The sequence below is a fragment of the Podarcis muralis genome, chromosome 1 (assembly GCF_964188315.1).
Source record: "Podarcis muralis chromosome 1, rPodMur119.hap1.1, whole genome shotgun sequence".
Classification (NCBI taxonomy): Eukaryota; Metazoa; Chordata; class Lepidosauria; order Squamata; family Lacertidae; genus Podarcis; species Podarcis muralis.
Window position 1 is genome coordinate 74431065 of NC_135655.1, and position 27833 is coordinate 74458897.

The 27833-nt window shown below is 44.0% G+C and overlaps 1 protein-coding gene across 4 annotated transcripts; it reads left to right on the plus strand.

The window, feature by feature from the left end:
• Positions 1-786: 786 nt before the first annotated feature.
• On the plus strand, positions 787-27562 carry IFITM10 (interferon induced transmembrane protein 10). Of its 4 annotated transcripts, none has more exons than XM_028734436.2 (3): positions 787-1300; positions 3049-3391; positions 26477-27562. In XM_028734436.2, the coding sequence occupies exons 2-3, from the start codon at positions 3269-3271 to the stop codon at positions 26624-26626; spliced, it is 273 nt and encodes a 90-aa protein (XP_028590269.1). In that variant the 5' UTR covers positions 787-1300; positions 3049-3268; the 3' UTR covers positions 26627-27562. The 4 variants fall into 4 exon arrangements, with proteins under 4 accessions (XP_028590269.1, XP_028590241.1, XP_028590251.1 ...); XM_028734408.2 differs by having other exon boundaries at positions 797-1300; positions 3049-3481; XM_028734418.2 differs by lacking the exon at positions 787-1300 and adding an exon at positions 1477-1719 and having other exon boundaries at positions 3049-3481.
• The last annotated feature ends 271 nt before the right edge of the window (positions 27563-27833 follow it).

Here is a 27833-nt window from a genome sequence, read left to right on the forward strand (position 1 = left end):
TTGTTCTCACAATGACCAACTAGATGCCTATAGAGGTTCATAAGGAGGACCTGCGTCTGCGTGCAACAATATTCTCCCCACTTGCGATTCCCAGCAAGTGGTATTCAATTCAGAGGCAAGCTGCCCTATGACACAACCAATGTAGCTCCGATAGTCTTATCCGCAAATGGAGTACAAAGAATCTGGTGAGCAGTGAAAATCAGTCAAAATACTCTATCATGGATCAATTAAAATATATAGAAAGGTCAAACTGAAAGTGGCGTACTTCAGAGAATAAAGGGATTCTTATAGGAAACGCATTTTACAGAATTACTCTGGATAGAAATCCCAGTCTGAAAAGAGCAAACCAATAGAAGGACCACAGTACATTATCTGACCAAAACCTTGACAAGAAGGGCAAGAATTCAGGAAAGTACCCGAAACAGAGGCTGTTAAAAAAGAAAAAAAGACAGGAATGACTGGCACTACCCCCAGACCGTTTGGAAATAAAAAGTGATGCTTTTGTTTTATTTTTTTTTAAAAAACCCAGAATGGAGATAGCAAAAGATACTCCTGCTTTTTGTTTACATTTAACCCAGACTATTAGTTTCAGTTCAAAATATGATGAACTTTTCATGCTAGTAATTGTTAGCAATATATGTATTCTCCTATACAGTATTCTCTCCAGTTGGGATGTCGGCTGGGTTTGCTTTGCGTTGGGCGGGTACGGAGAGTGCGCCACCCTCAAATCCACTGAGGCCTCAACTTTTTTGTTCTCGTTTAGCCTTAACTCTTTGACCTCCCTCATCTTTCCACAGGAAACGAGTCCCAGTTCCTATTTCCCCTTCTCTTGGTTCCCCAGCTCTGTGGGCCAGCGGGGCGCTTCTGACACGACTGTACAGATACGTGTCTGCGTGTGTCCGCCGCCCGCGCAGGCGACATTCGATCTTTATCCAATTTCGATCTCTTCCCCATGACTGGAGCGCACAGAGCGCCCCTTGCCCCTCGGCGCTCGCGTCAGCAGGGCAACACCCTCCTCCCCACAGGAGACTGAAGAAGGGGACGGGGCGGGGGTGGCCAGGAGTCCCTCAGTGCTGCTGGCCACGCACCTCCATGTTGGACGGCGTGCCCGTGTCTGCATGCGCGTCGGTCACGGAGGCCCGGGCCGGGCCTGCTGCCTGAGGGACTTTCTGCACGCCTCGGACACAAGTGGCCCCTCAGCTTCCCCGCTGCTTCTGAAACACCGCTGTGGACCAACTGGAAGGCATTCAACTGGCGATGCCGGCGCCTGGATGCGGGGGGCGGCCCGCGTTTCCACAAGGTAGGTGGGAGTTGAGTGGGTTTGAGATTTGATTATTATTATTATTGGGCTCCCGTGTAGAAGGTCGCCGCGTGCGCGCCCGCGTGCCCGCGAATACACACACAGACACACACACCCCGCGCGCTTGGGGCCAGAAGGGCGGCAGCAGGGGAGGAGAGCGCGCGAGCGCACACCAACGAGCGCGCCTGGCCGAGGTGAAGTGGAGCTGGGCAGCCTCAAGGCTCTAATGAGCGTGTGCGCGCGCCTTGCCCTGATTGGGAATTGAGGGGAGAGAGATGCCGCTTGACCTCTTCCCCGCTCCCCTCCCCTGCTGTCCCCGCTCCCCTCTCCCCTCCTCCACCAACTCCAGTTGTGGGAAAAGAAGAAGAGCCGGAGGCAGTGCTGAGCTGGAGACGCAGCAACTCCCCGAGTCCCTCCTTGTGAGTAGTCTCGCCTCCTCCTCCTCCTCCTCCTCTGTTCCGGAGATGGATGGATGGATGGGCGGCTAGATGGGCAGGCAGGCAGGCAGGCAAGCAAGCGTGGGGCTATCAGCAGGCTGCTTTTCCCAATTGGAAAGCGTGTGGGATAGGGAGGGAGGGAGAGAGGGGGGGTTCTTTGAGGCTTACACCCCCCTGCTCCTCCTCTTCTTCTCCACCCCCCCTTTCTCCTCCTCTTCCCACAGCCACCCCTGACCGCGTGACATTGTCCAAACGGGAAAACTGCTGACAGGTGAAAGGGGGGTGGGAGGGAAAGTCAATTACATCAGGAATCCAGCAAAGATGAGGATTCAGCAAAATCGAGAGAGAGAGACCAAAAGACAGACAAGGCAGGGCTGATCTGTCGCAGCTGTGCAGCCTCTTCCCGCGACAGACTCGCTTTCCTCGCCCGCCCGGCTCCCAGCACCCGGCTTCGATCCTGGCACGGGACAGGAGAGCTCGGATGACGAGATGGACGGAGGGGAGGAGGAGAAGGGTCGCCGCGGGAGGGAGGGAGGGAGCGGGGAGGCAGCGAGGGGGACGCCGGCAGCGGATCGGTTTGGGGAACTGCCTGCTAGTCCCAGCCCAGGCTCCTTTCTTTGGAATTCTTTCTCTCTCTTTTTTTAAATAAAAAATCCATCCTCATCTTCATTGATAGTGTCTAGGAAGCTGATGCCGAGTTGAGTGAGTGAGGAGGGGCAAGAGAGAGGGAATGACAGAGAGGAGTTGTTGTTGTCAGACAATACCGCAAAGGACTTTGGCAGGGATCAACAGAATACAGTGGGGAATGGGGTTGAGGGGGAGAAGAAGAAGAAGAAAGAGAAAGAGAGAGGGAGAAAGCAGGAGACGGATGGGTCAAGCTCCCCTGCCTTTCCCGGGGTGTTGATGAACTCTGGGGCTGCTCTGTGTGGGAGGCGAGGGAGGGGAAGCCGAGCAGACTGCGGGAGGGAGCTGGGACACCCAGCTGCAGGGAGACCAGGAACTGTTACACTGCTGCATACATTAATGACTGCTCAGTGTGCCGGAGAAATACTCCTTGCCGGTTGGTACATGTGTGTAAACAGTCTTCTCTCTCTTCCCTCCCTGCCTGGATATGCTGTCCTCCCTCTCCTCTGCTCCTCTTTTCCTCCCCAATTGTGTACTGCCCTATCCTCTGCCTTAATTCTCTTCTTCCCCCTCTTCTTCTTCTTCCCTTCTGATTCCTGCATCCTTGCACTCTCTGTTTTTCTCCCACCTCTTTCTCCTTTCTGATCCTCCCTGCCTGCCTGCCTCCTTCCTCCCCGTCTTTCTCAGGGGATCACACTTTGCCGGGATATAGTTGTGTAAACTGGGGGCTGCCACCACGGAGAGACCACAGGAACCCCCCTTGGGCCCTCCATGTCCCTTTGACGGGGCCTTTTGGACTCGAAGACCCCCCCACGCCCCCCAGCAGGGGTGCTTTGCTTGCATCTCCAAGACGCCCCCTGCACAGCAAGGATCGCCGATCCTGTCTCCTTCTTCTGCCGTTTGCCTCATGGAGAACAAGAGCTGCAAAGGGGACAGCCTGCGGCCACCTGTCCAATGCAAACACTCTGTAGAGAAGAAGACGATGACTAACCCCACCACGGTGATTGAAATCTACCCAGACACCACCGAGGTGAATGATTACTATCTCTGGTCCATCTTCAACTTTGTATACCTCAATTTCTGCTGTCTGGGATTCATTGCCTTGGCATATTCTCTGAAAGTAAGTACCGATCTCAGCCCTTTTTAGTGAGGCTCTCTGGGGCCATAGCTGGAGAAAGTCTGTGCCCCTCCACCTGGGCTCATTATAGTGAAGCTGATTTACTGCAGCTCTCTGATGAGAACTGCTCTTTCTTGCATGTTATCAGGCGTAATGTGTTGGGTTCAGGAGAAGAACTTTCTCTCCAGGGGAGCATGAATATTTTGGTTTGTGGGGCACAAATGTTTTGGCTGTGGAGCATGAATATTTTGGTTTGTGAATGGCACCCAACAGAATAAAGAAAAGGAGCGTTCTAATAACCTGCAGGCATTCTTATGTGAAAATAACATAGGAATCTGGATGGGTAAGATGAGAAGAATCAGCCATTATAGATCTGAATTGGCTTTGGCTGTTGCTGAAGATTTGTGATTATCTCTCTTCCGATTTCATGGTTAATAAGGTTGGCAAATGAGTTGTACAACTGGCAGACAAAGAGCTAGCCGGGGGGAGAAATGTAATTAAAAGTATTTTGGTGAGTTAGGGATTCTTTCGTGCCATTGCCATCCCTACCATCACCATCCATCATTGTGTCATTTTCTACATTACTTGTAATGCCCTTCATGAATAGTATTGGATTATTCTTTACAACAGTCTTATGAGGTAGGTTATTAATATCCCTCCTTTTTTTGTAGATGATAATCTGAGATTGAGAAATTGTGGCTTTCTCTGACTTTCCAGTGAATCTATGACTGACTAGGGATTTTAACTCAGTGCTAACAGGACTGCACTAACACTCATATTCCATGAAGCATTATCTGTTCATGCAGGACTTTTTAAACTTTAATACAGCTTTTACTGAATTGTTTCCCAGTTTAACAGGCTAGAATATTTTGGCACAGCTAGGTTTTAGAATGTTTGCCCCTCATGAAAGCTAGGAATGTGGTTTGGATTCTCCAAGTAGAAGTTCTCCAAGTAGATGCATACTTGAATTTGTTGCATCACTGTTGTGTGAACATTTGGAGTCCAACTGATGTAGAAGCATGTAATAATACTGTTGCCTGCAGTGGAGGGACAGTGAATATTTCTGCAAGCTGAGAATGTGGCTTAGTTTCAGCAAAGGGTAATCTTTGAAAACAATATTTTAAGAGCTCCACGGAAGAATGCTTCATAAGAATCTAATCAGAATCAGCGGGAGTCCTTTTTACGAACTTGTGGCATTGGCATCTGACCCTTAGTGAGAAGCCTTTTTGTTTTGGGGATCTGATTGGCTCTTGATGGAAAGGAATCGTTTGATGAATGCAGCAGCTGCAAACTGGAAGACCTGAGAAACCCTTGGGAAGCAGCCTTAAGCACAGATGAATCGCTTGTCAGCTTCTTACTCTGCTCTTCGGGGGACCTCTAGGTCTCTTATAACCCCTGCTGCGTTAGGCCAGCTTCTTCCTTTGGCAAGTGGGAGCAAGAAGGGGGTGAAAGAAACAGCTGCTGTTCTGCTGCTGTTTAGAATACCCAGGCGAGGAGGAGGAAAGCAACTCATGCTTCACTCTCCCTTGGGCCTTGTAAATTACAAGGTCAGCAATGGAGACCTTCTAGGAGAGCAAGATTGCTGGCTGGAGTGGTGGAAGACAGAGGGGATGGTACATGTCATATGGGCAAGGAAGGTGGCTCTAGAAATGGGAGCTTTGATTTAAAAATAAAAAAGGGAAATCAGCAAACATGTAGGAGATGATGCACTCAGGCAATTGAGTTAAAGGGAACCTACAGCCAGTTAAAAGGCTATAAAAGCCTTTTGGCTTGCTTGGTCAAAACAGGAATGGAGATGGCAGGAGTGGGAGATGAAATTCTGGCCATGTAGCTTCTCTAGCTTGTGTAACCTTTTCTAAGGTAACACTACCCTCTGAGCACACCAGACCTGCTGTAATTATTCCTCATAACTGCAGGGTGAATATGAGCCAGCTGGGCTCCAGGATTTCACTGCTCGGTGCAGCCAACAAGCAAATTGCGATCATCTATCAAGAAAGAATGGATGGCGACTTCCCCTTTTACATATGGGGGGAATAGCTATCTGGATGTGGGGATAAAGAAGGCCCAGGGGCTGTTGTGTAGCCTCTAACATATCTGAGGTCCAGAGGGGAATATAACGGATGTGTTTTGGCAGACAGCATTTACACTTTTCAGAGGGATTTCATCACAGAAATAGATCAATTAATTGCATATAACTCCAGCGACCGTGAATTCCACAAGAGAGCAATAGGGTTGTATCCAAGCTAGCTGCACCCTCAGTCTCTTTGGTATTACAAGCTGGCCACCAAATACCTGGCTTTGCTCCAACAAACTCCTCTGAAAAAAATATTATTTGGGGGCTGAATAACTTGCCTCCCTTGCTTGTGTTATTGTATTTCTCCATTTCACTACATGTGAAATAGGGTTGCAGATGCCTCCCTCAGTCTCATGAAAGAGATTTTGGGAGGTCGGATGCAGTTAATGGGCTGTTGTGTGCCAACAGCTCTACAAGGGCTTAGCAATTTTTTGGCAGGCGGCTCAAAAGTTATATGGCTCACCCCACCCCCACCACCTTCTAAACATGCCTTCAAAACTTTGAGAGCAGAGTCTCCTTTAGAAATGGGAAGAAGGTTCACAAAGTCCCCTTTGTTGCAAGTTTAATCCTCAAGCTGTAGGGTGGGTTGCTGGGGTTTTTTGGTACCGTTATCTGCCTTCCTCACAAGCGTCTTGCAAGATGGGAAAGAATGTCAGAGCAAACAGGCCGTGGCTGTTCTGTGTTAACTTTGGGCAAAGGCGAGACAATGTAGCACAACAGGCCGGACTTCTGTGTATCTCAGTGTAGCATTTGTGGGGGGGGGGGTCACATTTCAAGCTCTCATTGTAAAAGAGAAAAGTTTGGAAAATGTGCAGATCAAAATGCACTAAAATTTTTGTAGCCATGGGAGTAGAAAGGTGAAGATTGAATTTGACCTCAGTTTTGTGTGCCAAGCTTCTGGGCCATACTCAGACTTCCTTCAAAGCTGCTAGGCTCTTATTCTCTATCCTTCCTTCAATCACCATGGCTCAAGCCTTAGTTTCTTCCTTGTCCTGTCCTGCCATGGCTCTTATCAAAGTATCCCATGTTCTGTTGAAACCCAAATTGCATATATCTTACTAATTTTCAAACAATAGGGCATATCTCCACAGATGGCACTTTCTAGCTCTTGTGTATTTGACCTTCTCATTCCTCATTGTACCTTATTTAGTCCTCATTGGTTTTCTGCACATCCAGCATGTCTTTGGTTCAGTGCTTCAGGAGTAATCTGCCTGCAAACAGGACTAACATGCCAGGGCCGTCAGAGGGCCAGCTGACCAGACCTGGAGCAAAAGGAATGTTCTCTGCTCCAAGGTGCCCAATGTCAGTTGCTGAGGTTGGAAGCTGAAGCCTGAAATGCAGCACACAGAGGATACTTTGCTAACCAGGCAAGAGTCAACTAAGTCCAAGCTCCCATTGTTTGTGCCAGACCTGGGCATTCCCAGATGTGTCATACTGCCCACTACTTCCAGGGGCTGATGTTGCAGATCACCACTCTCTTCCTTGATCTGAGGTCTGAGCGCACACAGTTGCAGCCACCTGACCAAGCCAAGCTGCAGGTAGAGACCAGGCCAGGTGATAAGGTGGGGAATCAGGCCCTGGGGTCCCTGACACAGCACTGGCAAATGGTCCTCCTATGGCTTTTGGTAAAACTTCTGTGAACACTTCTGCTTTTAAGCAAATTTCCAAGTGATCCAAGGGAAATCACAACACTAAATAAGAACAAGCAATATGAATGAGAGGGAGAGTGGTATAAAGTATGCCAGGCATTAGTTATGTGTGATGTTCCTCAGTGACAATCTTTGCAGCAAATTCTTATTGCTGGCAGTCTACCATGTAGCTGCATTAGCAATACATGCTGCCCTTTTTTTAAAAAAAAGGATCAGAATCCATGGGGTGCTTCTGAAGAGGTTGCAGAAGAGTGTGTGCTACCCTGGTTGTCTATGTTTCCTTCCCATTCCCCAACAGCATTCAAGGGAAAGGGGGAAGCCACTGAGAATGCCTTTTTATGTGCCCTTGTTGGTCCACCTTGGAGCATGGATAGTAGTGAGATGGCAGCATGTGGCAGCTTCTGAAGCACCTGTTGCCTATTTTTTATATGGCACCATTGCTAGGAAACCTGACCTTCACTTGTCATGGTGATGTTAAAGAGCTGAACTTTGACAAATCTTCACACCCTTGCCCCAAAGGACAAGAAAAATGAGGGAAATCCTGATATTAGATTGATTAAGGGGAGAGGAATCAGAGGTGCAGCTGGCACCTTCAGTAGACAGCTCTTGTAGGATGCTGAAGATGCATCTCTTGCCTTGGCCTTTGACACCTGAGATGTGTGTTGTTGGGTGGCATTAATAACAATAGTACAATGGAATAATACAATGCTGTGCATGACTATCAGCACAGGGAGAGGTTCAGCAGAGGGCACTTTGCAGCTTGACCACCTTAAACCTAGAGCTCACTGTGCCCTAGATGACATCTTGTGTTTATGCAATGGGTTGGACACAAAGAACAGAGAACTTGCCTGTGGAGGGTAAAGGGTCAAGGTTTGGGTTTTGACAGAAATGTTGAAAAAGGTTTCTAAGGGAGAAACCCAGAAATGGGGTTATTGTGGAGATGGGTTTCTTATTCTCTCATTATGTGTTTTGTTGGAAAGGGAAGTGTGGACATTTCCAAAAAAGACTAGTTCTGGAACTCATCTGTGTGAATGTAATGCCAGGCATATGATCTATAAGCCTTCGTTCTAAGTATTTTGTGGGGCAGGGGACTGCCGATATGCTACAGCTGTTCACTGGCAAAGGAAATGCATTGTGCTCATGGTTAGAGGCAGTTTTCTTTGCAAATTCTGGGATAGCCCAAACACATTTTAGGTTTTATTGGGATGGCTTTTCTGTGCCCAAGAGAAATGTCTGTGTGCAGTTCCCTCACCTCGTGGGAAGAAGAGGCCTCGGGAGAGCACGTAGCTTGAAGGGAAGAGAACACACATAGGCAAAGTTAAGACGGCCTATGGGATTTTGGGGTTTAAAAAAAACCCTCTCGCACACACCCTGCCTTAATGTCACAATAGTCTTGGCACCAACAGAAGGGGCGAGGCAGCAAGAGGAATTTGGAGACGGTGAGCCACGAAACCCAAGAAGTGGCAAGGAACCTGAGGTGGAGATGCAGAATTTTAGGTACGGAATGAAACTCTGGTGGTGAATCATACCATTATTTATTAAGATTTTTCATTATTAATAACAATAAATAAGAATGAAGAATGAAGAAGAATTAGAAATAAAATTAGAACAACTTAGAAGTCATCTGAAGTGTTAACATAGCTATCAAGAAGAAAATGGGCTTATTAAATTGAATGATACATCCCTAGCTCAAATTCTCCACACAAGTTCTCTACACAAAAGTGTGTCTTTTCAGCAGTTGCTCCACAGGCATGGTGATTCTCTCCCCAAATAGGTCTTTGTATCTTTTTTTCTTTGCCACTTTTTCTAGAGGAATGTAAAGGCCTTTTCTTTATTATAACCCCCCTAAGCATTTTGGGAATAGAGTATTTTAGCTGCCTGTTGTTTGACACTGCTGCTTTTGTAGTTAATCTGCTGGTACTCATTGTTTTAAGTTACTTTGCTGCTAGCTTCTTTTTGCAGTTCTTCTGCTTGTGGTTTATTGCTAATTTTATGTTGTATTTTGTTTGTTTTTATTATTGCCTAATTAACATGAAAAAACAAGGTAGATAGATGATGACGACAGTGGCAACAGCATTAAGGATAAACTATTTTAACTAATTAAAAAGGTGGGACTTGAGTCTGATGCACACTTGAGAGGTTGCAAAGCCTGCACCATGCACTGGGATGAGCAGTTTTTGAGGTAAGGCGGGGTAGGGGGCTCCGTGTTTGCATACTTTCTCCCATAGAAGTCAGTGGCAGCTATTGACTTTTACGTGGAAGAAAAGAAACACATTCTGGTCAATAAAACTGGGGTCAGGTGACATAGAACCCACTCTTGAAAGCAGAGAGTGAAGGTAATGGGGGAACTTAATAGAACTGTTGCCCAGCCTCCCTGCAGATAGTACAGTGCATCTCTGTGCAGAGGGTGCTGAGATGGACTGTCCCTCATACTGGCCAGTAAACATGTACTTTCGCTTCAGAATAAAGCCTCCCTCACACATTAAGTCACGTTAAGGGAATCCACCCATTGAGGTGCCTCTGACCCAACCCCAACATAGAGCAGCTGCTAATCTCCATGTGCCCCAGCAATTATTACATATGGCCTTTTGTTATAAATCTGTATGCATCTATGTCCCTTGAGAGATAGCTCAGCAGGTAGAGCATGAGACTCTTAATCACAGGGTTGTGGGTTCAAGCCCCACATTGGGCAAAAGATTCCTGTGCTTCAGGGGTTTGGACTTAGATGGCCCTCACGGTCCCTTCCAACTCTGCAATTCTATGATGATTCGATGATCTTTAAAAATGTCAGTATTCTCGAAGCATTTGATTAGGGAAATGTAAAAGTACTTTTCATTTCTATTATTTTCAGAATGGTATAATACATCTTAAATTGAGTTGGTAGTCATTGGGTTGGTTTGCATTTGATGCCAAATCATGGTCTGGCTACCTTCAGGTTGCACACGCCCTCTGATTCTCCCCCCACCCATGCTCCTCTCCTCTGTACCAATTTCCCCCACCCCTGGATCCAACTGGGCTGACTGTGGTTAATCTGCAAGTCAGAATTAGAAATTACAGTTGTCATCAGGACTGCAGATGGGATGATAGTAGATACTTTAAGCGTATCTGCAGCGCCCCCGCCCCCAAGAATTACTGCTCCTTTTTGCAGATCATGAGCTGCGAAATTGGAGATACCATTTTGGTTTCAGACCTAGCGAAACATAGATTTGGATAAACAATAGTGTTCCTTTAAAGCAGACATGTCAATTAGAAGTCCTAAGAGGTGGTAGTAAAAATAGTGAAGGGTAACTTATTACTCTGTGTAGACAAGCATTAAATGAGCCTTGAGTCCAATTCAATCATCTCTGGAGCCTCTTATATTTCACAAAGTTTTCTGCTTTGTGTTATGGCAAGGTGCTTTAGAAACAATTATTTTGTTTTGCTGATGTATCCTTTTAAGGATAATTGCATACAAGATTTAAAAGACCTTTGACAGAAGTTGGGAATCTTCTAATAATATCACCAAATTCAATAGGCTGGATTCAACTTACAAGTGGAAACCTGTGCAGGAACTTCTGCTATGGCAATGGGGCTTTCCTGCCCTTGACCCCACTCCCCAATTGGCTCTGGGACATCTTGGAGAGAGGAAAAGGCTAAGGAGTAAACCCTACACAAATCTGGAGTGGAGTCCCTAGGACGGTTGGATGGTGCCTTGTACGCCTCCTTCCGGCAACTCCTGCAGCCAAGCTGGTGCCAAATGTATTGCTCTGCTTTCCTTTGGACCACATCACCGAGGCCTGGACAGCCCAGGACCTCCATATACACTGCTCAGGCTTTTGCCCCAGGAAGGACACCAGTTCTTCTAACACAGCAAAAACAATGCAGGAGGCAGCATTTACCAGTCTCTGCAGCTACAGCAGGCATTGTGATTCTCCACTGGTTTGATTTCACCCCTGGAAGTGCACTCCATTGTCAACTGGTGTGTCTCAGTGGGAGCTAAGATGACCAAGAAAGGCATAGGCGACGGGCAGAAATTACTGGTACTTCGTCTTCTTCCTCTGACTATGGTAGGAAGAGAAGTGAGTAAACTAGTGTCTGATAAAAATAAAATAAAATTATGAGACTTAAAGTTTTGAGCCAGGCAGATCAGAAGACAGAAAATTGAACTGGAGATCTGGAACATCTCAAGATGCAGCCTGCTCCACTGAAGCTGATGTGGAGACAGATGAATGTTGAGTGTCTGTTGGAGTTGTTAAGCAGAACTCTTCCATCTATGCTCACCATGTATAGCTGAAAATGAATACAAACATTACAAAATGTCTTAAGCCCCAGTGACTTCATGCCAAAGAAACACAAAAATGGGTAACTGGTTGCACCTGAAATTTCACATCGCTCAGAGAACTGGGACATTTGGGCAAGTGCAGCAATTTAATCTGAAGTCAATGAAAAAGTTGCATGCTGAATACACAGTGCAAATAATGTATTGGCAATTTGTTCATCTTAACCCATGATTTAAATGCCTGGTTAATTAAAGGAATAAGTCTGTACATTGAAACAGGCAGCAAAGGGTTGATGTTGGGTTAGAAAGGAAAGTTTTCTTTAGAAGATTCTTGTAGCATAGGTCTTGGAATAGCTTGTTTTCATCCTTCACCCCAATTTATTTATTGTTTTAATAAAATGGACTCTTGTGCACCATAACAGTAGTTTGAAGAATGCTTTCATCTATGGGCAAAGAGTTAAGCCAGATAATCTGAAATCTACAGCCCAATAACTACAAATGTCAGCATGAGCTAGACTTGTTCATTTAGGAGAGAGAGAAAATCCTTAACAGGTGTCTTGGATGATGTGTAGTTTTCCGATTCTTACAGTCCTTATAACCTCTCATTTCCTCAGGTTTATAATCTAGGCTTTGAAGAAGAGCTAGCCAGTCAAAAGCTCCATAAAAATTTCATGCAGAAGATGCAGAAGTGCTTAGTGCAGGCTTCAGTAAAGATGGAAGGTTGAAGGAGGTACTCCATACTTTGCAGGATCAGAGCCATGCTTACTGCATGTAAATTTCATTTGGATGTAAACCTTAGTGGTAAAATAAATGTTTGGAATCCTCCAGAGGGATATAAATAGAAGTCTGTTTACCAAAAGCACTCAGAATCTATAGCTCCCATTGACTCTTTCAGAACAGAGCAATTCTAAAGATCTAAGAAAATGGCTAAAATTAAGGCAAGAGAAACAAGCTGATCATTAAGGTAGTGTTGATGTCTGTCAGTCCATGGAACCGCTGGTGTTTGTTATAACAGAGAAATAAATGAAATAACCTGCCTTGTGCACTGATAAGAGCAATATAAGGAATGTCAGCAGGAGCATGTGGTGGGCTAGACAGTTTCTGTATCTTCATAGCTCTCACTGCCAGAAGGGACTATTATGGTCAATTATTTTGACCTTCTGCATGGCACAGGTCAGAAGATTTTCTGTCAGTAATTCCTGCAGCAAGCCCATAGGGCTCTTCTCTCTTTTGCAGCTCTGATTTTATAGCAGGGAAGAGATGGAGAGAAATGGAAAAAATGCAAGCACAACATTTTTCAAAGGCACAGAAAGAGAGTGACAAAGGAGGCAGTGCCCATTGCATTTGTGGCTTATGCACAGGGGTCTGTGGAATAGATAGAGGCAGAGCGTATAGCAAAATGAGCACTTTGGTGAGTGATGAACGTGTTTCAGATTTCTGCTCCATCCTTTTCTCTCATGGAGGGCAGCCTGAAAAACTAAAGTAAGTGTCTATTTATATATTTGTTGGAATGTATCCACTCCCTCCTTTTCTACTGTGCTAGAGTACAGTCCAGTTTTTCAAAGTCTTGCAATCCTCCCACTGCCCTAATCCTATTCAGACACTTGCTTCCTATGTTAAATCAACATGTGATGGGAGAGAATGGGGATAAAGTGCACCAACTCTGTCCTGTGGTAGTTATTGGCAGCACTGTGCTGCTTACCTGACCCCCTATCATTGTCATCACTGTGATGTACCAGGAAGGGTGAGGAGCAAGGTAGTGATGAGGTCAACATGGTGCAAGCACACCAACAGTAGCACCAGTGCATACGCATAATGCCCATCTCAAAGCCACCTTACTCCTTCCCTTCCTGAAATGCCGCAGTGACAGCAGTGATCAGGAGTCAGGCAAGCATCTCTCCCTTGCCCTGATGACTGCCACTGCTGCCCTGGTCACCCTCCAGAAGCTGGAAGGTGATTGTCTGCAACAGGGAGCCTGGTGTCCTCATGTAAGTGCCACACACAATGTTAAACCCTGACAGTCTCCTTCTAACTCATAGAGGATAATGGGGATGGGGACAGAGAAAGCAGAGTTCAACGAATGCCTAAATATGGATCCTGACTGTGCATAATACTCTCTGGACTTGCTTGCAGAATAAGTTGCAATAGATAGTAAGTTAAATGGTGACTGAGGTGTACACTGTTTGCATTGAAATGCCCTTAGGCATCCTAATGATAAGACAGGATGAGAAGTGCAGAATGGATACGTAGCTAAATTGCCCCCTAACTGTTAAGCATTTCATAAATCAAAGCCAGCTGCCTGAATTGTGTCTGGGATCCCATAGAGAAACAGTGTAGGTTCTCACTGGTGTAATATGCTCCTGCTGCCTAGTTTCATCAAGGGATGGCTTCGCTCTGCAGCAGTTAGCACTTTCTGACGATTATCAAGGGCAGCCGTGTGCTGAGTGTATTACATTGTACCGTGACAAAGAGAAGGTATGAACAATGTCACCAGTTCTATATCCAGCTGTCTTACCAGGTGGACCTGGTGAAAAGCATGTCTGACCATTGCTATAGGTTAACCCTTCAGACTGAGCAACAGGCCTAGGAGCACCCCAGCACTACAGCCTTGAATGACAATATGAAATCTTCACTACTGTCTCTTTTTCCCCTCCATGGGGAAAAAAAAAGCTTGCATACTTCTAGACCAGTAGAAGGTTATCTAAATCAAAAACAACAGCTACGACTACATCTTATTTTTTATCTTTTGGGAAACCTGACAATGGTATTGAAAAGTGGAAGCATTGTCCCAATTTACTATAGACCATCCTAAGACTGATTTAACTGAACTTCAAGTGACAGCTTGTGTGTGGGAATCACGGATTGATCACTACAGATAACAGCTTTTCATTTCATGTGATTTCATCTCAAACACAATACGTTTCAATGACCACAGGTCAGTTGAGATTAATCAAAAGTTGATTAAAGTGGAATAAAGTGATAAGAAACTGCATAAGTGGTGATCAAGTGCTGTGCATGGCTATTTACTTGACACAGCCCCTGTTCAGGGGGTTGCTCAGGCAATGTATATTAATTGAGAAGTAGTTTACTCCAGGCAGTACTCAGACCACAACAGCAATTTCTGTGAAGAACTTTGGCCTACTAACATCACTGGGGCTACATGTTTGCTCAAGCAAAGTTAATTGGGGCCTCAGTTGCGAATACAACTAGAGGCTGTCTCTTGAAGAAGAAAAAAACCTGTTTTGTGTTAACATAAGTTCAGAGTATAGTAGCTGAGAGGTAGCCAACATGCCGAAGGCTATAAGATCCCCAGAGTTTGCTCTTGGAACTTTAAATAATTTATGAACTTAAAATAAATTTTAAAAAAATAAAATGATGTTGAATAGCTAAAATATTGCCTTAAATAGGCCCTAAAGTATAGGACATTAGGTCCAACAGGTTCCTAAGACCCCAGTGCTGTGAGCTGCCTTTGCATCAGCACAGCAGCAACATATGGGATGAGGTTTAAGAGTGCCGGGGCCAGACAAATGTTATATGATCGCAGCCTTTACCTTCATATCCTGAGCAGCTCCAGGCTGGATTTTTGTCCTAAACCTGCAGTTTTATAAGATTTTTGGACGGGGTGGTGGTGGTATGTGGTACAAAAGCAAAGAGGTCCCCTGTTGTTTGTCGGACCTCAACACTAAGAGGTTAGATATGTTTTTAAAGCCCCAATCCTGGCTTTTTTAGGAAGAAGGTTCTTACTTAGCTTTCTCCCAAAGTGATATAATTCCATGTAATATGATGCTAATGGTCATGTATTTCAGCTTTCAGTGAAAGTGTTTTGCTGATGGTCGGGATCTGCCTCTTGAAGACCAGAAAGTAGTTTCTCCCCCAGGTCTGCTTGAGTTGCAGCTCTATGGGAGGGTATTGGTGGAGCACGGAGTAGTGCTTTTCCCTGCAGTATTTTTTTGCCTTGCCTGTGCAAGCCACATGAAGCTGCTTGCTTAAACATGCACCTTTCTTCATGCATCTGGTTCTGACTGCATGATGGTAGATCATTTCATGGGTTACATATTTTGATATGTGTGGGACAGTTGGGTTCTCCTATGGGTTTTTTGGTTGCTTCCACTATTTTAGGTCCATTCAGGGCCAAAGTAAACTTGACATTAAACTCATTAAATTTCAAGTGCAAATAATAGCTTCAGAGCAGAGAGATTTTCTTTACGACTGCAAGAAAGAACGAGATGGTTCAGTTCCTCCTCACTGCCTGCTACAATCTTGACAATAAGGTTTAGGGAAGCTTTTAATGTTTGATGTATTTCAGTATTTTAATACAGTGGTACTTCGGGTTAAGTACTTAATTCGTTCCGGAGGTCCGTTCTTAACCTGAAACTGTTCTTAACCTGAAGACCGCTTTAGCTAATGGGGCCTCCTGCTGCCGCCAAGCCGCTGGAGCACAATTTCTGTTCTCATCCTGAAGCAAAGTTCTTACCCGAGGTAATATTTCTGGGTTAGCGGAGTCTGTAAACCTGAAGCATATGTAACCTGAAGCGTATGTAACCTGACGTACCACTGTATTTTGTTGGAAGCTGCCCAGAGTGGCTGGGGAAGCCCAGCCAGATGGGTGTGGTATAAATAATAAATTATTATTATTATTATTATTATTATTATTATTATTATTATTATCATCATCATCATCATCATCATCATCATCATCATCATTATCATCACACACATACCATTTGATGCTTAAAAACAACAACCCTGCATGTTAAATGCAGAAACACAATTAACATGAGGTTTGGCTGCCACACTCATGTGCTTCCAATTGTTTCTCAACTCATAACATCCCATTCTCAAAGTCACTGAGGTCTGGTGAACAGGGAACAATAGTGCTGTGAATGCCATTCTGAATCATTCCATGTGGCAGTTATTGCCATGCATCAAGCTATTTGAGTGCAGCAGCTCCACAATGATGTGGACAAATTCCTCTCTCCACCACCTCCCAGTAATGATCCACATGGTAATTTGCAGCACACACAACTTGCCACATAAATTGGCAGCGTGGAGAGCAATTTAAAACAGCCCCCATGTCTCAGCCCCCAGCAGGGACTGGGGTCTGAGTGCTATGCCTTATGCCATTGGGATCTCAGAAGAACCCTTAAGTGATCTAATGCAAAGACCAGAGGCCATGACCAGGCAAATCACAAACTCCTTGATCTAACTAACTGACAGTCCTGCAATCACCCTATCCTTTTGACCTCTAGTGCCGCTGTCCATGGTAGTGGCTGCAAATCTTTTGACTCTGATCAGCACTGATCCGCCAACACTCTTCAGGGACCATCACAAAAATCAAGGAGTCTGTGTGGGTTCCATGTAGCAGGAAAATGCACAGAACTTTGTGAAATATAAGCCCCCTGCATGCCTACAAAATCCCCATGGGTCCCAAACTGGAAGAAAATTAGGAGAAAGGGCTGAGGAGTCTATCATCAGCTGATGGGCAGAGATATAAGTCACAACGGGCCTTGAAATCAGAGACTGGTAGTTGGAAGATAATGAATTATGAGAGCAAGCCAAGAGAGGATTTTGAAAGAGTGAACGAGTAAGTAGTCTACGTGAATGCATCTTGAAGAGCAGGAGAGACAAATTAGTTTTAAGACGTAATTTCTGGGTATATTTCAGAAAAGAGGGAAGTTTGGTTATTTGCACAGCAAGCTAGCATTTAGAACACTAATTGCAACAGAGCTCTAAGATCTATTCTGTGTACAGTGGGGAAGCTATTTTCACCTGATGTTTCTTATGTTGGTGAATTTCAGTAAATACATATGTGGTTATTGCCATGCCCGTAATAAACAGAAGCAATGGTGTATTCCTACCATTTCAGACTAGTACTCTGTGTAACACAGAACTAGCCTGTGGCATTCATTTGCACAGTATGTAGCAATGAGGACAACTACAGATAACGTTAAAAGTGCATTGGGTGAATTTAAGGAGTATAAGCCCTATCAGTAGTTTCTAAGCTAACACTAAAAGCAGAAGCTCCACATTTAGAGGTAGTTCTCCTCTGATCAACAGATGAGAGATAACAGGAGATGACTATCTTTATCATGTCCTGCTTGTGAGCTTTGCATAGGTATCTTGAGCAATCACCCTTGAAGACAAAATGCTGGGAAATAGGCTTGTCCTGATCCAGCAAGGTCATTCTTATGTGTTTTCTACCCTTTCCCTACCTGCATGTATATGCAGATTGGAGTTCTAGCACATTGTTTGTACAAGTCATGGAAACAGGGAGATATGGGGAGGGGCTTGGCTTGGCTTCTATAGTATTTGTCTCTTCTTTTTCAGCAGACTAGTTTTAAACTTCCTTTTTGGCACTAAAGCATTGAACTGGAAGCGAGTGAGGCTCTCATACAGATGTGCCTTTGCATTTTAAGTAGGATGTAAATTCATCAAATGAGATTTGATGGTTTTATTCTGCTTGCTGATCTCTTGAAAACCTCACACCAAAGGCTGCATAATGGAAACTGGATCCCCTGAGGTTTTACTTTAATTTATTTAATAAATGGCACCTTTTCAGAAAGTCTGGGTCTAGTTTTGAATTCTGTGCACTTACCACAATCTCGTTACAAGCTCTGGGAAACATTTGGCCTTAGGAATCTGTCTCAGCTCTCCATTCCATTTTCATTGCCTTATTACAAGGACAAATATATTGGGGTTGTTGTTTTTTGAGGTTTGATAAGAGTTCACCCTTAGTAGCATAACATTATTTGAAGTCATTTTGGGAAAAGGGGTGATTAAAAGAAAACATGTATCTGCGCTAATCTGTGCAGCACCTACAAATAATATGAGAGAGAGAGATCAGGGATCATAGGAATGCTTGTCTCCAAACAGCAACTTCATCGTGAATTCAGTATTTCAAGATATTTCAGGCTGCAATCCTATATACACAAACTTACCTGGGAGCAAGCCCCATTGAAAGCAATGGTACTTAACGGTACTAGACCCATGCAGGATTGCACTATCATGATCAAATCAGGATGGAAGCCTGGAATCTTGTGCAAATGTTGGTTGCCATCTAATGGTTCTAGGTTGGACAGTCAATGATATCTCAGAGGCTTTAGTTTACATGTATTGCCACAGTCCACTTTCTTGCTGGGTTAGGGAGGTGGGAGTCTAATTTTCAACTACCATATTGGCCCGAATATGAGCTGCACCCGGTATAAGCCGAACCTTTAAAATTCAAGGGCAAAAAAGAAAAAAATACAATACCCAAATATAAGCCACTCCCTTAAAATTCGGCAGGCACTCACACCCACCCCATTTTACTGTATGCCTGTTTCAGCAGCAATATTGTAAAATCCAGTTTAAGCTGCACTTTAACTTTTCACGGTCGGAATTTGAAAAAAAAAAGGTGAGACTTATATTCAGGCCAATACGGTAATTGTGCAGCAGAGGTACTGACTACCTATTACCTTGAATTAGAGATGCTGGTTTCAATTTACAAAGTCCTTCATGACCTGGACTTGGTATATCTCAGATCAACTCTGCCCTTAGGAATCTCTTTACCTTTTAAGATCATCTAGGTTCCTCTTTATGAGAGCAGTAAATGGTCCTACCTTCTTGGCAGTGGCCCCTTAATTCTGGATCATGATGAGATCTGCCACTGTGCATCCCTGCTAGGGTGTTGCATGAGAGTGTTTTTTTGTTTAGGCAGACTTTCCCAAATAGGATTTTTACTTGTGTTGCGTTGGCTAATATTGTGTGTGTGCGTTGACGTATCGATTGGCTATGACTGTTGCTTTAATTATTTTTATGGTGTGATCTTATGGTTATTTATATTGTTTGATAACATGAATGTGGTGAGATAAGGATGGAGATTGGGTGGGTGGGGGGTGTATAATTTCGTTTGCGTGGAACAAACCCTTGGTTTGTGCTGCATTTATGTCTGGGTGGATAGGGTTATATCAGGTAGACAGAGTCAGTGGACAGAAGTAGTTCACTAGAGATAATTGAGAATCTGTCAGCAGCCTGCCCTGTGCCCAGTTGTGGCAGCTATTCTACTAGTAAATGCTGCAGAAACATTATGTGTGCATAACTCTCGGGACAGGATGTCTACACTGTGCCAGGAAAACCATGAATCTTCCTGGTGAGAGCACAATGCCAAGATCTCCTTTATCGATCCTTATGCAACAGCAGCTAACGGAGAGGGAAAGAACAGCAACACAAGGCTAAATGAGAACAGGAAAAAAAGATAGTTGCACCTTGAGAAATGCTGCTGACCAGGAGTTCTGCATAATAAAAGGCACAGCTGTGAATCTATTAACCCCCACATAATCACAAACTGGCACACCACCAGAACCACATGGAAACCAGGGGGCCATTTTCCTAAATGCCTAGAATGCCACTTAATAGCAAGATGTGCATGATTAAAAATGCATTCTCTCAATATATATTTACCCCCCCCCCCGAAAAAAACAACCACCACAAAATGATCATAACAATAGGACATCCTGGAGTGGCCAAAGGTTAAAGAAGCTTCAAAGAGGAAATTTTACAAGGGCAGCTTTTCTCATGGCTGCAGGACCACCTGCACTTCCAGGAATTCCCTTTTCTATCCAAGCAGCTATTAAACTCACAGGAGCCTCTTTCTCCTTTGAATCTGGTCCCCTGAGGCTGTCATTCGCAACACCTTTCTGGTGCCTGGAAGGAAGCATAGATTAGCATGCATGAGGCCATGGCTAGTTAAATAGGAATCACAAGAGGTAGCAGTGTAATAGCAATAGTGCAGTGCTCTGGTTCCCTGTCAGACAAAACTTAGCAGCAGATGCTGGTGCCAGAATTGTACTCCTAATATGCTTGGGGGTTGGGGAAGAAAAGAGGATGAGAGAGACCTGTGTGAACAGCTTTGCTGTGACAGGAGGCAGCATATAGTTCTTTAGCATGGGTTGCCAGAAGGGCATGTAAAAGTACGCAAGGTATTGTCAGCTTGATTAAAGAGTGCCTGCTTTCTCTGTTATAATCCCTGCTGATACCCTGCACTATTTCACCTAAAAGCATTCAGTGTGGTAGATAATCCATATTAATCTTCAAAACAATAGGAAGTGGGGAAAGGGAGCAATGTGAGAAAAGTGGGGGAAAGGAGGACAGGAGGGAATGACAAAGATACAGATCAAAAGGAGGGAGAAAGTTCATTCTGGTGCTCCTGGGAGATGTACATTCCTAGAACACTTTCATTTAAATGCTCCTAATTATCATGAGCATCTGCAAGTCCTAAATGATCTGCTCTTTTCATTTGTTCTTTTCAGTTATTTCATCAAAAGTGTTGTACCCCTGCAGCTCCCAGAGACTTGTGCTGAGATTTTGTCTGCATTTCACTGCAAAAATCAGGCTGGCTACAGTTTTGGAATAGCTTCAGGCCTGGCCCCCACCCACTGCCTTGACATAGCAGTCTGACAACAGAGAAGCAGACGTTAAAGGAAAGGTATAGATAGAGAATGTGGGAGAAAGAAGAACAGCAATAGGAAGAAGAGGTGTAGAAGATTCAGACAAAGGGCCTTTTCACACAATGTGTGGCAGCAATCCTAGGTTTGCCACAAAGTATAAACTGGATGGTAAGCTGCAACCAGTTCTAGATTTCAGATAAGTGAATCTCTGTGACACATATGTTTCCAAACACACATATACATTTTTAGATGCACATTTTTTAAAAAGGGGTTTTGTTAGATCTAAAAGAATAAATAAAGTACAAAGAGGCACATAGTGCTAGAATGTATTAATCAGACAGAGGCAACTCTGTGCAAACATCTTCACTACACATGCAAATCCATTACTCAAATGATGGCTTGAATAGGTGGAATAGCCATCACAAACGGAATACCACAGACAGAGTTTTATTTTACCTGAATCATTACACTTTTCAATGGAAGGAAATTAGCATGTTCACCTGGAAATCATGTAGGTCCCCTCCAGACTAGTGTGTGTGTTTGTTTGTGGGTGTATTCTGCAACCTATCAGTGATGCAATAGCAGTCTATTAGTGGTGGATTTATACTGGATCACTCACACATTGTTCCATTTTATTAGTTGTTGTGTGATGCATCCCCAGTGTTACCACATCATTGTCATCTGGAGGGGGCACAAAAGTGGGACCAAAAATCCTTGGGACTTTGTAGTATGAAAAGTTTGGGGGTTTCAGCGGAAAACTGTGGGACATGCACCAGTTGGAAGCAATGGCGTACGTTTGACTCCAAACTTTTATGGTGCTGAAAGCAAGATCACAGATAACTGCCCCAATGCCAACCTGAACACAAATCATGATGGATGTGCAATGAAAAGGACACCTGGAGGAGCCCTCAATGATGGTGCAGTCATGATTATAGGATTGGGTGTGGATGTGGGAAGCCCAGGTTCAAACCAGCACTCAGTTATGAAGCTCTTTTTGGTAGCCTTGGCCAAGTGCCTACCTTGGCCTCACAATCTCACCTATCTCAGTTTTTTTTAGGAGGAACAGATGTTGTTTGGAGCTCCTTGGGGAAAGGGGCAGGATACAAATGTAACTAATAATAATTGACACTAATGCTAGCTAATACATTATTTAGGGTGTTTTAAAAACGTTTTTGCAGAGATGTCTGCCGCTACTGTGCAGCGGCTGTGAGCTACGCACAAGAGATCTGTCTTCACCGCAAACTTAAAAGGATTTAAACTCTTAGGAATTGCCCCCCAATGAATTGATTTATAACTCACCAAATGTAGGATACGATGCCATGCATTACGCTGCTATGGTTCTCCAGCAGAATTCTCACCACAATTACAATTCCCAGAGCTCTTTGTGCGAAGTCATATGATGTCCCCCCCCATGGAGCTTCCCACCCCAGACATGATGCTACATTGGAAAGGGGGGGGGGATTTGCTGCCCTCCCCCCCAAAAATTGGGACTCCACCTCCTACCAGCCTCAGCCACTCAAGGATGAAAGCAGTGGTGGTCTGACACCATCCTGAAGGCCACAGGTTCCCCACTTCTGCTTTGGGGATAAGTAAAAGTTATGTGCTGTTTGTATTTGTGCAACAAGTACTAGTCAACAGGTGGCTCTTTCCCCATTATTGTTATCTCCATGGCAAGAAAACTTGACCTCAAAGATTGCTTTGAGACTCTTGAAAGGATGCTCGTCAAAGGTGGTGAATCTAAGGAAGACTATGGGCCAAAGCTAGAGGCAGATGAAATGGCTGGGTTTCCACAATACAATTTCGTTAAATAAATCCAGACCCATCCAAAGCAATGCAGTGGGACCATCTTTGAAGTTGTTTCAAGTGAGTTGTAGTGGTGTTTGCTTTACACTGGGGAGACCCACCCACAGCCACAGAGTTTATTAGCCTTGAATCAGTCGTTGTGGCTCAGTCTAACCTACCTCACAGGGTTGTTGTGAATGTAAAAAGTAGGAGGTATGTATGCTGCTGCAAGCTGTTCGGAGGAAGGGCAGGGTAAATAATAAATAATCATTGATGTCTTGGTGATTAGAACCAAATTCATGTAGCCTCTTCAATAAAAGAATATGATTACAGTTCGGGATAGAAGGGCTTGCATTTGTAAAATCTCTGTGACTCTGTTGAAGTTTATCTGCAAACAAACAAAATCCCTTCACTTCTGAAGTCTTGGTCACTGTAAATACATTTTGCAAGAAAATGAGACACTGCAAGTGGAATAAACTAAATAATGAAAACAAATGATATGCTACTGTTCTTAATATATTCAGAATGCATATTATTCATTTTCTGATTGTCAGTTTTCAAAATTTAATGCAGAAATGGAAATATACTCCCCCACCTGCAGTGATACCACTGTCCACACCATATATTTAAAGCATATGCTTTTTCAAAAGAATCCCAGAAATGTGTGCAGCAAACACACATCTGGATCCCCAACGAGGAGATACTGAGAAAGAGCACTGGGTGGGGAAAGGGTTAAACATCCATCTATTTCTCTGCTGAAAGCCAATCCTTTCTGGAGCTGCTTTTTTTCTTAAAAGAAGTTGATTTAGGGAGTTAATATATGCATTTGCATAACAGGCAGTTTCTCCCTACGCCTTTTACAGTTCAGTCAACATTAGCAATTTCCTTCAATAGCAACTGTGCCAGCAAGCAGGCAGCAGGCAGAGTCTGTGATAAGCAAGGAGTATATTTGTAAAAGAACGGCCTTGCAAGGGGAGCAAAATGGAAGATCTCATGTATTTAGAATGCACGGGATGTTGCTGCATGGCCTGAAATAAGCTGCAGGCTTTGGAAATTGGCAAGCTGGAATCACAGACCGAATATTTGAACTTGTGGCTTTTGTTATTGCCATCACTTCATTGAGCAATGTCAAGTTCACAAGGCAGTAAACACTCGGGGAGTTATAAAGGAAATCAGTTTTAAAAATGACTTGCATGAATTCATGGAAGATTTCTGGAGACACTTGGTCAATTAAAACGTTTAGCTCTTTCTAGGCAGCTCTGCTGCGCTACAGCTTGATAGGTTTGCTATACATAGTTCACCACTGACACCTGGTGTTTAGCATGGTTCATTGCAAGTGGGCTTCCGTTTCTTACTGCAATCTTATGACCTGATGCGAGTCAGTAAGGCAGAGGTAGCTAATGTAGTGTCTTCTACGGTATATGTTGAAGGCTCTAACCATCAACAGTCCAGGTTGATGGGAGTTGTAGACCACAACATCTGAAGGGCATAACATGGCCTTCCCTGTGCACTAAAGCAGTAACTCACTGCAGTATGAATTATGTGTTGCAGCAAAAGCAATAGTCTTGTGGCCCCTGAATGACTAACACAGTTACTATGGCATAAGCTTTCGTGGACCAGAGTCCACTTCACTATATACACTTGTAAATAATGAGATCTAATGGCAATGAAGTGCCAGTAGTACACTCTGTGAAAATTCAACTGAAGCTTAAAATTGTATGCAAAATAAACCCAGTGACTATTCACAACAGCAGTAATTAGTGATACCCTAATCATTGTTAAATTTATTAATGTCTGTAGTGGGACAAGAACCCATAGTCTCTACTTATGCTCAGAACTGATATAATCAAACTTCTTATTCAGTTCTAATTCAGTAGTTTCATACCGGCGTCTTCTTTTAAACTTGCTGGGTAATTGAGTTTCAGGTCAGTCTCTATGCAATGATGATGATGATGATGATGATCACATATCTGACATCAGGAATGGCAACGTTCAGAAACTCGTGAGAGAACATTTCAGTCTCCCAGGACTCTCTCCTAATGCTGACTTGAACATTGCTATTCTCCAACAAAGGAAGGATGATTAAGTTATCACAAATTACCGCTGTTGTAACTGATTCCATTGTTTTTTGTGCATACATTTAAACTTTAATTGTACTGTCACAAGCTGTACGTTTGGCATTTCATGGTCATGGGACTCCATTGGTTCTCCCCCCCCCCCATCCTTCCTCTACACCAGTGGTTCTCAAAGGTGTGGCAGGAGAGGGGGGCAAGTGTGGCGGGAAGATTCAAGGACAAAGAACCATTTCAATATTTCAGGGTAGTATAGTGTCAAAACATTTTTTTAAATATTTGCAGGAAATGGATAGGTATCTTTTCAAAATGAGAGAAGGAGCATCAAGCAATACTGAGGACAATCCTAGTTGTGTTTTTCAATCTATTTCTTATCTGTAAAAAAAAAAGAAAAATCAGTGTAGCACAAGCAATTTTTTATTCTGAAAGTGTGGCCTAGAGAAAAAAGTTTGAGAAACACTGCTCTACAACCATGTAGACCCACTGACAAATCAAAGCAATGCACCTGATGAAGGGTACTCTAATAACCTATGAAAGTACTATAGCAGAATAACTTTAGCATATAGAATGTAACTATAGCCATGTCAAGCTTGATCCATATGTCTACAGCTTGTGCACACCTGAAAGAATTGCTTAGTGACATTGCTTTTGGTTTCTCTCTGTAGAGGACACCTTCTCTCAGTCATCTATTCCAGAATACAGAGGCACCAGCAGGGCTGCTCCAGAGCATGCTGCTTTATTTTTGCAGTGTTACTGGTACTAATGATGTGCAGGATCTATTCTGTAGTAATGAAACCTGAGGTCTAGCTGCAGTGGCTATAGGTTAAACTGCATGGGATCTGCATAAGACCTCCATTAGCCTAACCCTATTAATATTAATATACTTACAGCTTCTTGCTGCAGTGGAATCCTGTGCCAGATTTCACTAGGAGGGATGGGACGCACACACACATATACAATTGACTACTGACAGCTCCCATAAATACCCATGATCCAGTTGAAATAGGAGTGCATGACAGGGTTACCACCCCTACTATGAACTGTATATTGCCCTGCCATAATGTGCTTTGCTCAGAAGGAGCGTTGGAAATTAACCTGGCTGCAGTCACAAAGGAAGCACATAACAGTGCCTAACCTGGTGAAGTGTCAACTTAGAAGGCCACGGATTTTTGCCATTAGCTGTTAAAGAAATGAAATGTCTTAACTATGCACAGATTGTTTCCTCCAGTGCATGACACACAGCCCATGTCAATGGTTAATGCCCCAGTCATCTCCACTCCATCTCCCCATTATTTGAATCTCAAATTTTGCGACCAATGGATAGAGCAAAGACATAGTTTCCTAGAGGAAGCAGCTATACACATAATGCTATACTGCTTTGTGCTCGCAAGGAAAAGCCAATTAGCACCTACCTGTCATCTCTCCCCCCCCCCCCCGCTGACTCACCTGCTCCCGTCATCACATTTGCAGTGCTATTGTTCACCCTGCTGGAAGAAGTATATCAGTAGTACTGTCCTGATCCTTTAAAGGTAAAGGAGATAGTTGGGAGTCCCAGGCAGAGGAAATAAATGCATATGATGCAGTAGGAACAAATACTAGATGTTTCCACTCACATTCTTTGAAGCACCAGAAATCACTGGGCAGATCTTGTCATAGGTTGTGGCTCTTGCTGTAGCCCGATTACTTGGCTTCCATTTTGGACATGTCACCCAATGGTTGTTGTTCTTCTTTTTTCCAGGTTCGGGATAAAAAACTCCTCAATGACCTGAATGGTGCTGTCGAAGACGCCAAGACTGCCCGTCTTTTTAACATTACCAGCTCAGCACTGGCCACTTTCTGCATCATCCTTGTCTTCATCTTTCTGCGATACCCACTCACCAACTACTAGACCGTGGCCAGTAGTTGCTGCCCAAATTCCCGTGCCAGAAGCCGCCATTGAGTTTCTAACAGAAGGGATGCAAACAAATAAGACGACACCCATGCAACTCCCTCCGAATGGCAATCGCCACCCCAAACAGATCGAAGAAACAATCAGGACTCCCCTTTACACTCCTCTCTCTCCCCCCCCCCCCCGCCCCTCAAATAGCCTGACTGGTATGTGAACTTCCGTAGCAGAGAGTTTTACTTTTACATTTTGTACACAAAGTATTTATTTTCATGATAAAGAAATAGGATTTGATGGTGAGATGGAAACGACGCGGCTTAATCGGAGGGGACGGCGGACTGCGGTGGAGGAGAAATGGAAGGAGTACACCAGTGATCCCAAGATGAAGGCAACATAACCGACCTGAGAGTGCTGAACTGAGAGGATGGGGCAGATTGCCCTGTTGGGCATGGTGAAATGCAGACCTCTTTCGGGATATACCCCTAAGTCTGTACACAGTTTCAGAAGCTCAAGAGAGGGAATGGAATAATTAAAAAAAAAAGCTTGCTGCTAAGAGTTAGGCATGGCCTTTGCAGAACATATCAGTTGCATTCAGACTGCTTCCAAGTTCTTACCCTCTCCGCTCCCCACTCTGTGTCCCCAACACACACACACACACCTTTGCCGTCTACATTTTTACCTGTTTTCATATTTATTTGATTGAAGCCCATAATAGCTTGCAAAAATGTTTATAAATCAGGAAATTTGGGTTCTAGACAGGTTACACTAGCCTCTCCTGACGAATCCTGGAGCCTTCCAGGGTAAATCCCAGAGAGGAGGGGGAAAGTAATGGTCCTCTTTGGAACCTCATGGAAACACTGAGAATGTAGACAACTTATGGAAAATTTGCATAGATCCTGTATCTCTGTCAACTTTCAATAAAAATACCTCTAACCATCAGACACTGTATACGACAGGTTGCATGTTTCTGCCTCATAACGCCATCCACAGCGGGAGAAAGCTGGGCTTTGCTGACCAATTTAAAGATGGTAGGATTTCATTTAATATCGTTTTGAAACAAGCCGAACCATTCTTTTTAAATTTTACAATATCTAGGTCAGTGTCACAGTGCAAAAGTAACCCCCCCCAACTGCCCCAAGATAGCATTGCCATTCAGCAGTTTAGTAAGCCTACAGATAATTTGTATTGTTCACTTGATAAATACTTTCAT

Excerpts from the sequence above, each read along its gene's own strand:
- IFITM10 (XM_028734408.2), top strand. The coding sequence starts at position 3,269 with ATGGAGAACAAGAGCTGCAAAGGGGACAGCCTGCGGCCACCTGTCCAA. Across the intron at positions 3,482-26,476 it reads CCTTGGCATATTCTCTGAAA|GTTCGGGATAAAAAACTCCT; the intron begins GTAAGTACCGAT and ends TCTTTTTTCCAG.